Here is a 12452-nt window from a genome sequence, read left to right as displayed (position 1 = left end):
GGTACATATTTTCATACCCTTACACCCTATTCTATACCTTAATTCAACAGGTAATATCGTAATACCATACACATACAGGTAGGGTACCCGCAGATAAATGGGTTTTGGGGTAAAATTGTCATTTCTAAAGAATATAGTCAATACTATCTTGAAATGGAGACATTGGTCCCTAAAATTTATAAACATGAAGCCTTATTTTTGCATGTGGTGCTTGTTATTGGCCCCCCCAAATATTTAGTCCTAGCTCCGCCCCCTATAGAAAGGGGTAACGTTGAGTCAATTACCCCTGGGCAAGCCCATGGTGACTACTCAAGTGGTAATTAGTAAAAAATAAGAAATTTCTCATCGGCTGATTTTAAAACTTGTTGCCCAAGTCTAGCTTTTTAGCGCTGGCCCCAGTACTAATTTAAGTTTTTTGTTATATTCCAAGTAGTTTACTTTAATTCAATCATTTTTCTTCTTCAGTTATGTTCCCCACTTATCAATTTCCATTATAATCATTTCAAGAAGACGATTAAAAATATTTTGGAAAGCTTGAAAGGGCATATATTTTGGGATGAGAGGGTCCCATGGCTTGTCCTTTCTCTTCAGATACAGATTCGAATCAAAGAAGTGAATGTATTAAATTCTTGGCAACAAACAAGTGGGAGAAGAAATTTGAATAAAAATTATGAATTTTGAAACTTTTACTTGGCCCACATTTCAGGCCGACCCGTATCATTAATTTATATGAGTACTGAATTTTGTTCACTTTTGCAATCAATTCACTATAATAACTGAATATCACAATTTTCTTTAAGTCACTTTTATCAATCTATTTTAGATTCAGTTATGCTCCCCACATAATAGTTCTACATTGATATATTTTCCCCAAAGTTAGAAAATCTATTAATTGGTAACTGCCGATTTCAACTGCTTCTTCCAGCCATTTTTTTTGAGGATTTTTTTCCAGCCATTTTGTAAGGCCAAAATAAACTTATTAATTAAAACGTGAGTTAGCAGCGAAATTTTTTATGTTTTACACTTCAACTTTTTATTTATTTTTTTGGCAAAACTTCGTTATATTACTTTTCTTTATAAATTTAAAATACTTGTTAAGTATCACTATTAAATTACCAACTCGAGGACCATATTTCAGTTGGTATTGAAGATAATATCTCATATCAAAAAACAAAAAAAAAAAAAAACATCTAATTGGTGCTTCAAATTTATAAAAAAAATAAATAAATAAATATAAGAAGAATTTTGCTAAAAAAAAATTAAAATGTATAGAATCAAATATATTTCACCGCCAATAACACTTAAAACATAAACAAAATCATATAGAACTGAAGAACAATTTAAGATATAACTTTTGGATTCAATATAAACAATATTTTATCCAGTGCTGTTTAGTATACCATATTTTACCTTCTTATAAAGGTAAAAAATGGTATACATATACTTAACAATAAAAATGTCAATGACTATAGCCAACTAGAGAAATATATGGTTATACAGAGTAAACATTAAAGTTCATGAACCAAATAGTATATACAAAACCCCAGTTAAAAACTATTGATTATGGTCGATTCTGTTGAAATTTCATAGTTCTATATCAAGAACAACCTCCATTATTCCTTATACCCCAAGTAAAGAGGAAAACTTAGACAACAGCAAGCAAAAAGAAGAACTACAGTTTTAATTTGTACTGAATTTTATCAACAGCTTCCAAATAACACCAGTTCCCTAACAAAAACAAGGAACAAAACCACCCCCACAACCATGTTGAGTAGGTACACAGACGGTGGAGTTGTATCACAGCTCAAGACAGTCGGCGTTTCCTCGAAAGTAAAGAAACTCTTCCATTTACTGCTAACTGTTGGCACGCCGCCTGCTTGCAATACATACTCTCCGCTGCTGCTGCTGCTGATGTGAGCCTTCTTTCTAACATTTTCGGGCGCCTCATTAGACTCCTTCCCGGGCCTGTGAACAGAAGTAACACTGTGTTTTGCAGCATCTCTGGCCTGTAATTTATAGAAATCACATGGAGTTGGAGTTAAGGTCCAGCAAATATAGACTCAAGAGCATAAGATAACACTTTTTTGTAACAAGAGAAAGAAAGCTTCTCTTTCATTTTTATTTTTATACATGTAGCTATAGAATTCCTTACCTTGTTTCCAGGGTCTGCCACATTTGAAACTTTCAATGGTGGCTGAAGGCGAACCCCTCTTCTTGCAGAAATCTCATCTTCATCAAAGCTAATATCGATACTCCCAAATGTTCGACGATTGATCTCTCTTGCTGGTGTGAAGTCGTCAGATGAAGTATCCTCTTCGGAGAAATGACCACCAACTATAGTTTCTTGTCCAGCATTACCAACCATATAAGTATGGTGAGTTTCACTTGGTGTACTGGCCATTTGCATATGCCGGACCCTCTTTGAATCTTCCCGTAAGCCAATCGAGCCTGAACTTTGCAAAGCTTGCATTATCTGGAAGACAGAGATGAGCAGCATTGTAAGCTATTTGATATGTTTCAACAAACAAACAGTGAAAAATGTTAAAAAAAGATTCAATTTCTCATAGTAATTACAAGTAGTACATGAAACTTTGACAAAGAAGTAAAACAAGAGCGATCATAATTTTTGTCAGCGGGGTCTACATGCAGCTGGTGCTTATCCTGATTAGAGCCATTCATTGCCTTAGGCCTGTTTAGGAAAGAAAAGATGACCATGGCATGTTCCATTCTTAATACGCAGAACTATTCGCCAATGTTTGACTGTATAAAACATTTTTAGGCAAAGGGCCCTCATAAAACATTCTTTATCTGCTATTATGGAAGTGGACTTTTAAGACTTTGTTAGGAAAATCTCGGTTGCTATTACCTAATAAAGTCAAAGATCTAACAATTATAAAATCTTAAGTTGCACTTGAAATTTGAAGAAGTAATTAATGTTCACACAAAGGCTGCTATTTCAACCATCTAATAAAACCAGACATTCAATTAGTAGACATTGTCTAATTGATTGAGGTGGTGTTAAAGTATTAAGATAACAAATTGAATGTCTTATAGTTGTTCTAATGGCTTTATCTGCATTGTTGAGGGAACTGATACGTCTTGATTGGTTAGGCTTTCTCTTTAGTGTTTCAAAATAATTAAAGAAAAGTCAAATATACAATCTATGAGAGAATATCACTATAACCCTTTTGTAATAATGTGAGTGATAGGCACATAATTACAAAAATCTCATAGTGATATTCTCTTATAGCAGTCAACACTATCCAATAATAAACCAATGGAACTCTATCTCTTTACCCGTTCATTGTCTGTGTCACTGCTATCTGGACCATCCTGAAAATACACCCTCTTTGCAGTTGCTCCAATGTCATTTTCTTCAGGATCAACAATGAGTGAATTCGCAAAATCATGGGCCGCTTCAACATCTCCAAATGAGTCTTGGTTTCCAGTGAGAAATCCAAAATTGTCATTTCGTGAGTTTTGTGGTAGTAACAACGATTCGAGATTCAGTTGGTTGACACCAGGGAACTGGAATTTCTGAAACATAAACAAGCGTACATAGTCAGGTTCATATTGTCTTGTCATTTGTTTTAAAAGGAGAGCAATGTTCTCTTTTTTACCCCAGATAACAGATGATCATTATCAGGCGTGTTTCCACCACTTGGTTGACCTGTTTCATAGTCAGGACTAGTTGTCTTCAGCGCTTTCTCGTCAGTTTTTCGCTCCAAGCGGCAAACAACATAGGACTTCTGCATAATTTAAGGAACAGATTCAACCTCACTAGTGTTAGGAATAGTCCAATGAGCTGATTAAGAAATAAAATAAAGCTTATTGGTCAAAATCATTGGTCCATTCTTCAAACTTTGATGTCATTCACTAAAAAAAAAAGCACTTGTAGGTCTTGGAAAGAGAACAAAAGGCTATAAATAAGGACTATATTTACTAATTACCATTCAAATATATGAAAAGAGTAGTTTGTTGAAAGGTGTCCAATTTCAGTTTTCTTTCCAAAACTTGATACAGCTCCCCAGCTCTGTCCACACCAGAATTTTATCCATGCAAAACTCATTCTACATCTATTCAATTGCTAAAATTCCCTATATGTACTAACAACTCTAACAATAACATGAGAATACATAAATGGAAAACTTCATTGTGCTAATGATGGCAAACTAGTTTACACATTATAAGCCATAGAAATACCAAGTTTAGTAAAGAATCTAAAACCCTTTGCCACAAAAGGAAATAAACTCCATGTGAGTTGTATCCAAATTAACGAAAGAGATTCATTATAGTTTATACACATATAATCAGAGAAAAAAGATAAACCTGGTTAGGTTTGGGATTCTCAGGTTCAAGATGATACTCATGCATGACCCATTCAGTCCCTTGGCCAGGGCAAGGACTTCTATGAAACACCAAAATCCTCTTCCCTCCTATGATGACACCATTAATCGATTTAATTTTCTGTCCCTTTCCAGTGATCTTCCAGTAACCTGATTTGGTCGTCCTGTTTGAACGTCTACTGTTGTTGTACTTATAATCTCGTGGACAGAAGAACCACCACACCTGATCATTGGACTCGATCATCGATTTACCTGAAATCCCAACAAACCCAGAAACCAAAACCACATAAAAATGAATATGTATTGACGTAAAGACAAAGAAACAACACTAAAAATGAAGAACTAGCACACATACGAGGTAACTCCCAAGGTTCAAAGGCGCAGAAATCGACTGTGGCCATGACCGGGTCGACCACATCATTCTTTCCCTGATACTTTAACTTCAAATAGTGATTGATGACCTCCTCTTCTGTGGGACTGAATCTGAATCCAACAGGCGCATTTGTAGGCAATACTATTGCGCGGCAACTCATTGAGTTTTTTGAGGTAAGAAAATGATTGGAAGAGGAAAATGGGTTAAAGGGTGTTACAGATTAGAGGTGAAGAATCAGATTAATTCGAAGCAGAAACAGAGTAATCAAACTAAGAGGTTTTAGCCATAACACCCCAACTCAAGAGCAAGAGTGGGGTGGAACTGGGTTATATATATTCGTAAGAAACAAAAGAAACACAATACATTTTTGTTGGAGCAATCCGTACATGTTGGTTGACTTGACTTTAGTTTGATCAAATTCATAGACACAACACAAGAGAAGTGTTAGTGAAGCTTCGACTTCTTAGTTAAGCTCTCTTCATCTGAATGACACGTGGCTGAAAATGCCAAGTAGGATTAGCGGAACCCACCACCTCAAAACTCTTGTGTGGAAAACTCATACCATCGTACGGGCTTAACGCGTAAACTGACTGCTTTTATTACTTTGGACGTTTGTTCTTACTTCTTTGAGAATTTTTAATTTTTTCGGTAAATTATGGCAAAAATTTTAGTACTTTTATTTTGCTTTTATTTAATTTTCTTAACTCAAAATTTAACAGTAAAATTCTCAATACTCCTGTTCGTAATTTAATATTTTCATCTATTTTAAGTGTTAAGTGTCGTTGACTTTTTTTTACGTGTACATCAACGTGAAGATAGTATACACATGACACAATTTTATTAATCTACTAAATAATTATTAATAAAATTTAAAAAATTTTAAAAATTAAAATATTATAAATAAAAAAAACAATTTTTTACTTTTTCTTTTATTAAAAAAAACACAATTAGAAACCCTAATTGGAAAATTATACAAATCCTAATTGGAAATCTTAATTTCATTTCTCGACAGCCACCTTCTCTCTTTAGTCTTTTCTCTCTGTGTTTGTGCGGCGGCTACTGGAACGGCGGGAGCTCTGTGCTCCGAATTCACCCAAAAGTGGGAGAAGAATTCGAATAAAAATTGTGAATTTTGAAACTTTAACTTGGCCCACATTTCAGGCCGAGCCGTATCACTATATGAGTACTGAATTTTGTTCACTTTTGCAATCAATTCACTATAATAACTGAATATCACAATTTTCTTCAAGTCACTTTTATCAATCTATTTCAGATTCAGTTATGCTCCCCACTTAATACTTCTACATTTCTGGTTTCTTATGATCTATTGATATGCACATATCAATAATGGCTTATAGGACCATATTTTCCCCAAAGTTGAAGGAAATCTATTAATTGGTAACTGTCGATTTCAATTCAAGTGCTTCTTTCAACCATTTTGAAAAGTGTAGTAATTCACTGCGAGACTACTTATATTTTATTTTTTATAACTTTTTATTTATTTTTTTTAGCAAAACCCCTTATATTACTTGTTTTACAAATTTAAAATGCTAGTTAAATATCACTATTAAATTATTAACTAAATGATAATAATTAAGTTGATATTTAAAGATAATATCTAACTAAACCTTCAAATTTACAAATAAAATAAAATAAAAAAGTAGGAGAAATTTTGCCACATATAAGAAAAATTAAAATGTTTAAATCCAAAATGTATGAGGGTTTCACTGCCAATAATTCTTAAAACATAAACAAAATCATATAGAACTGAAGAACACTTTAAGATATAACTTTTGGATTCAATATAAACAATATTCTGTTAGACTTTTATTTGGGCTTACATTAAATTTTATTGGTTTTATTAAAACTTGGGTTGATTGGATAGTTCTTTGGGGTAAGTTGAAAAATACCTCTTTTATTAATTAATTAATCAAATTTACCTCTAATTTTATATTTATTTGAAACATACCTCTTTTTATATGTATTGTACCCAAAATACCCTGACATAAGAGAGTCACATGGAGAGTATCTTGAAGTGACATGGACAAAATTAGTATAATGTTTTAAAAAAAAGGTAAAAATGATAGATTTTAAAAAAGAGGGTAAAAATAAAAGATGACAATATAAAAAGGGTATAGAGTGTAATTTCCTCTAGTTCTTTGCTGTGTTAGCCCATGTTGTTGGTGATCAATTGTTAATGGGCTTAGCATCTGTGAGTAAAGTCTAGGTGAAGCAGAAGTGTGGGCTTTTCTAGTTGACTGAAGCCTTTGATGAGCAGGCCCAGCCCAACTAGGATTTTGTAGCTAAGTCCCCTCCCTAACTCTATAAATACATATTGTCTCATCACAATTGTATACTTTTTGATAATCAGAGAAAATAAACTGCTTCTGATTTAGAGATCTAGGGAGGAAGACTTAGTTGATAGTATTGCACTATCAAATTGAAGTAACTGCTGTGGATCAATCAGAGATAATTGCTATGGATCAATCAGAGATAATTGCTATGGATCAATCAGGTACACATACTCAATTATCATATACTACTATTGTGTTCTATGTTATATACAAATAGATCTTGGGTTAATTGTTAATTTATTTAACATGTGGTATCAGATTGCCTATTGTATATGATTTAGAACCTATAATTAGTATAATTAATTTGTATATGTTAATTATCCATAATTTCATATCAATTTCGTTATTATTTTATGTGTATTTTTTTTGTTTATAAATCTTAAAACTTTAGGGATTTTATTGATCTTTAAATTCTCTTTCAATTGATATATTATGTGTTTGAATTCATAGTCTATATTAAGAGAATTTTAATTTTAAAGTTTTAGGGTTTATATGATTATAATGTGAAATTATAATTGTGTATTTTGATTTTATGGTTTTTAATCTAAAATTGATTATAGATATCTCATTATTAATTGTTTATGAATGTTCTTAAATGATTAATTTTGTATGGTAATTAAGATTGATATTCCAAATCAATTTTTTTATGCTCTTTATTTTTTAGATAACTTTTCTTTAGATCTATTGTTTTTTAGCAATTAATAGCCGAAATTAGACACTTAGATTGATTAGAAATCGATTCCCGAACAAAACCCATCAAGAATCGCGTGTTTTCGTCGATTTTTTGGCCGGAAAACGGGACAGACCCGACTGGGGCCGAACCGGGTCGTCTGACCCGAATTGCAGAACCGGCTGGAGGAAGAAGACCCAGCCCGGCCGCGAAGCCCACTCGCGCAGGTGGCGCGTGGGGGCGCGTGCGGCCACGTGGAGCATCGTTTTTCGACGTTTTTTTTTCAGCGTTATTAGAATTTAATTTCTGATTTTTCTATGATTTTTAATTAATTTTTTGACTCCGTTTAATAATTATTATTATTTTAATGATAATTATGCAGTTAAAAAATTATTAAAAATAATTTTTGATGATTTTTCGAAATTTGTCAATCATAGAAAATTTTTTGAGTTTCTTCTCGTTCCATAAAACATAGTCACTCTCTTATTTAATTTATTTTGACTATGTAGTCTCCACCAATTTTCTTATATTCACATCTTTTGATTATTTGTTGTTCTAAAGTTATAAAACTTGGTTGTTTGATACAAAAATAATGTGTTATGGTGGACACTTTATTTTTTGCTTATCAATATAATAAAAGCAATTATATATCTCTTTTGGAAATTTGGTTGAAAATTATTAATTTTCAATGATTGTTTTATCACCAAATTTCACATGTTGAAGAAAATATTATATTGGTTGACTATATGTGTAATTACTTGCCCAAAGGTAGTATTTACATATATTAGTTCACATTCCATGAAGTGAGTTAATATTAAATATATATATATTTTATTTATTTGCCCAAAGGTAATAATTTAAATATATAAATTTATTATTATTTTTTTTTGCTTGAATTAATACATAGTTTTTAAGAAATTTATTTGCCCAAAGGTAATAAAATTCTTAAATGATATGTATTTTTTCTTTGTTGTTAACTTCATGAAGGTAGATCATGTGTGTGTTATATTCTCACCCCAAAGGGGAGTTTATAATGACCAGTTGATTCTACAATATTTTCTAATACATTGCTCATATTGCTTATTCAAGTTTTAATTTTTGAATTTTTTCAGTCTCCTTTTCTGTGAACAACAATAATGCTTCCATCCATATTTTGAATGCTTCCAACTACAAGACATGGAAACGAGATGTGGAATTTACTTTAGGCATAATGGATTTGGACTTGTGCCTACGAGAAGAAAAACTGCCGATCTTATCGACTCCGGTACCGCCGAGAGAACTCATCATGCACAATGGGAAAAGTCAAGTCGACTTAGTCTTCTTACTATGAAAAGATCCATTCCTGAACATCTATTGAGTGGTTTGCCAGACACTACAAATGCCAAAGATTTTTTCAATGCTGTAGAAAAATTATACGACACTGGAGAAAACGCTGAAGCTGGACATCTTATGGATGAAATGACAACCAAGAAGTATGATGAGTAGAACAAATCTTCCAGAGTTTTTATGGGGTGAAGCACTTATCACTGCAACTTATATTTTAAATCGTGTTCCCAGTAAATCTGTTCCCAAGACCCCTTTTGAGTTGTGGACTGGGCGGAAGCCTAGTCTAAATCATCTTCGTGTATGGGGTTGTCCAGCTGAAGTAAAGATTTATGATCCTAATTTGAAAAAGTTAGATCCGAGAACAAATCGCTGTTATTTCATTGGTTATCCAATGCGCTCAAAAGGCTATCGCTTTTACTGTCCTACTCGTGGTACGCGAATTGTTGAATCTCAGACTGCTAAATTTCTGGAATTTGATGTTGCTGAGAAAATTCCTTCAACATCTCTTGAAATGGGGGAGTCCTCTAAAGGAATTTGTATTCCTATGTCATTTTCAAGAGATGATAATAGTAGTCTTCATCCTACTCCAGTTGGTAATGCTCCCATTGTTGATGAATACATTGCTCCCGATATCGAAGATGATGAAGGTCCTATTATTGATGAAGGGCCTATTAATGATGAAGCTCCTATTGTTAATGAGAATCCTGTTATTGAAGAAATTCCAGTTGTGGAAGATGTTATTCAAAACAATGATCAACAAAGAGAAGTTATTCCAGAAGTACCTCCTCTAAGAAGATCTCAGAGACAAAAGAAGTCAACAAAGTGTCATGATAATTTTGTTTATCTTGGAGAAGGAGAATATGATATTGATCATTTTGTGGATCCTGTCACTTTTAGTGAAGCACTTAATAGTCCACAATCTTCAAAATGGTTAGCAGCTACGGATGATGAGATCGACTCCATGAAGAAAAATGGTGTATGGGAGCTAGTTTTATTACCTGATGGTTTTAAACCAATAGGTTGTAAGTGGATTTTAAAGGCTAAAAGGGATAAAAAGGGACAGATTGAAAGGTTTAAAGCGCGTTTAGTGGCTAAAGGCTTTACTCAAAGAGAAGGTATTGATTACACTGAAACTTTCTCACCTGTTTCCACTAAAGATTCATTCAGAATTATTATGGCCTTAGTTGCGCATTTTGATTTAGAGTTGCATCAAATGGATGTTAAACTGCTTTTCGAATGGAGAATTGAATGAGGAAGTGTATATGTCTCAACTTCGAAGGCTACAAGGAGAAAGGAAAAGAACACTTAGTTTGCAAGTTGAAACGATCCATTTATGGTCTCAAACGGGCATCTCGCCGGTGGTACTTGAAGTTTGACCGAGTTGTGACATCGTTTGGTTTCGTAGAGAACAAGTTTGATCGGTGTATTTATATGAAGATCGGTGGGAGTCGTTATATTTTTCTTGTTCTTTATGTAGATGACATTTTACTTGCCGGCGGTGATTTGTCACTACTAAATGAGACCAAAAATTTTCTGTCTTCCAATTTTGATATGAAAGATCTTGGAGAGGCATCCTATGTTTTGGGGATTGAGATCCATCGTGACAGGAATCGAAAAGTTCTTGGCTTATCTCAAGAAGTTTACATTAATCGTGTGCTCAAAAGGTTCAACATGGATTTATGTAAAGCTGGTTCTGTTCCTATTCTGAAAGGGGACAAGTTCACTAAGCAGCAATGTCCTAAGAACGACTTGGAAAGAGGAGCAATGAAGAACATCCCTTATGCAAGTGTAGTAGGGAGTTTGATGTATGCTCAGGTTTGCACTCGACCTGACATAGCTTTCGTAGTAAATGTTCTTGGGAGATATTTATCTGATCCTGGCCTTGATCATTGGGTTGCAGCCAAGAAAGTTTTGAGATATTTGCAAAGAACGAAGAGTTTTATGCTTGTGTATAAGCAGGTTGACAATCTTCGAGTTGTTGGTTATTCGTATTCGTATTTTGGTGGTTGTGTAGATGATTTAAAGTCAACTTCGGCTATATTTTCACCTTGGCGAGTCCGCTATTTCTTGGAAGAGTGTCAAACAGACTTTGATCACGTCATCTACTATGTATGCTGAGTTTGTTGCATGTTATGGGGCATCTTTGCAAGCTTTGTGGCTGAAAAATTTTATTTCGGAGATACGAGTGGTTGATTCTATTTCCACACCTATGCTAATCTTTTGTGATAATGATGCTGCTGTTTTCTTTTCAAAGAATAACAAGATTAGTAGTGCTTCTAAACACATGGAAATAAAGTATCTCACTGTCAGAGACTTGGTCAAAAAAGGAGACATTGTTATTGAAAATTGCAAGACCGAGTCGATGTTAGGCGATCCTCTAACCAAAGGGTTAAGTGCCGTCTTTGTTTAATAAACATGTTGTTAATATGGGCATTTTAGAATCTTTTGATCTTTTGGGTTAGTGGGAGTTTTGTTTTCTGTTTGTTTTTAGAAATTATTATTTATAATTTTCTGAATAAAGTTATGAACTACATTTTATGTTTCAATATTTTTTATTATTGAATGGATATGTTTTCAATTATGTTTTGTTATATTCTCGAGAATGATTGAATTGAAAGCATGTGGTTCATATTGTTGTGATCATTGTCTATTAAATTTATTTGCTTATTGACAATGATATGTTGTTGGCTTAATTATTTAAGCAAGTTTAGTGACACTTACTTATTTTAAGTGGTGTATGTTTAATTTCACTGGCTTATTTATTAAGCATCACGGTATCAGTGAAATTGAGGACTGATAAGGATATTATGTTATTTTATATTGATCACATGTTGAACATAATTCCTTACCACACTACTAGACTTATTGACCATGTCGATTTAATACTTTGGTATTTGTGATTATGAATGTCTTTTGTTGAGTTAAAAGCAATATGACTGTCATAGTTCATTATCAAAGGTTAAATTGGACCGGTATGTTGAGATGCTATCAGAGAACTATCAGTTTTTTTAAAAGTGGCCACAAATGTTTTCTTGTTGTTCAACCCATGAGTCGTTTTCAGACAAAATTATTTTGATATATAATATATATGTATTAAAATCAATGTAGCCCAAGTGGGAGAATGTTAGACTTTTATTTGGGCTTACATTAAATTTTATTGGTTTTATTAAAACTTGGGTTGATTGGATAGTTCTTTGCTGTGTTAGCCCATGTTGTTGGTGATCAATTGTTAATGGGCTTAGCATCTGTGAGTAAAGTCTAGGTGAAGCAGAAGTGTGGGCTTTTCTAGTTGTAGAAGCCTTTGATGAGCAGCCCACAACTAGGGTTTTGTAGCTAAGTCCCCTCCCTAACTCTATAAATACATATTGTCTCATCACAATTGT

The 12452-nt window shown here is 33.3% G+C and overlaps 1 protein-coding gene across 1 annotated transcript; it reads right to left on the bottom strand.

Moving 5' to 3' along the window:
- Positions 1-1495: 1495 nt before the first annotated feature.
- LOC115708110 (NAC domain-containing protein 72) lies at positions 1496-5153 on the bottom strand. The gene is made up of 6 exons (XM_030636304.2): positions 4702-5153; positions 4330-4598; positions 3621-3749; positions 3298-3537; positions 2153-2473; positions 1496-2006 (listed from the first exon to the last, which is right to left on the bottom strand). The coding sequence occupies exons 1-6, from the start codon at positions 4877-4879 to the stop codon at positions 1701-1703; spliced, it is 1443 nt and encodes a 480-aa protein (XP_030492164.2). The 5' UTR covers positions 4880-5153; the 3' UTR covers positions 1496-1700.
- Positions 5154-12452: the final 7299 nt, after the last annotated feature.

This window comes from Cannabis sativa, chromosome 1 (genome assembly GCF_029168945.1).
Source record: "Cannabis sativa cultivar Pink pepper isolate KNU-18-1 chromosome 1, ASM2916894v1, whole genome shotgun sequence".
Classification (NCBI taxonomy): Eukaryota; Viridiplantae; Streptophyta; class Magnoliopsida; order Rosales; family Cannabaceae; genus Cannabis; species Cannabis sativa.
This window is presented reverse-complemented; position numbering and strand designations above follow the sequence as displayed.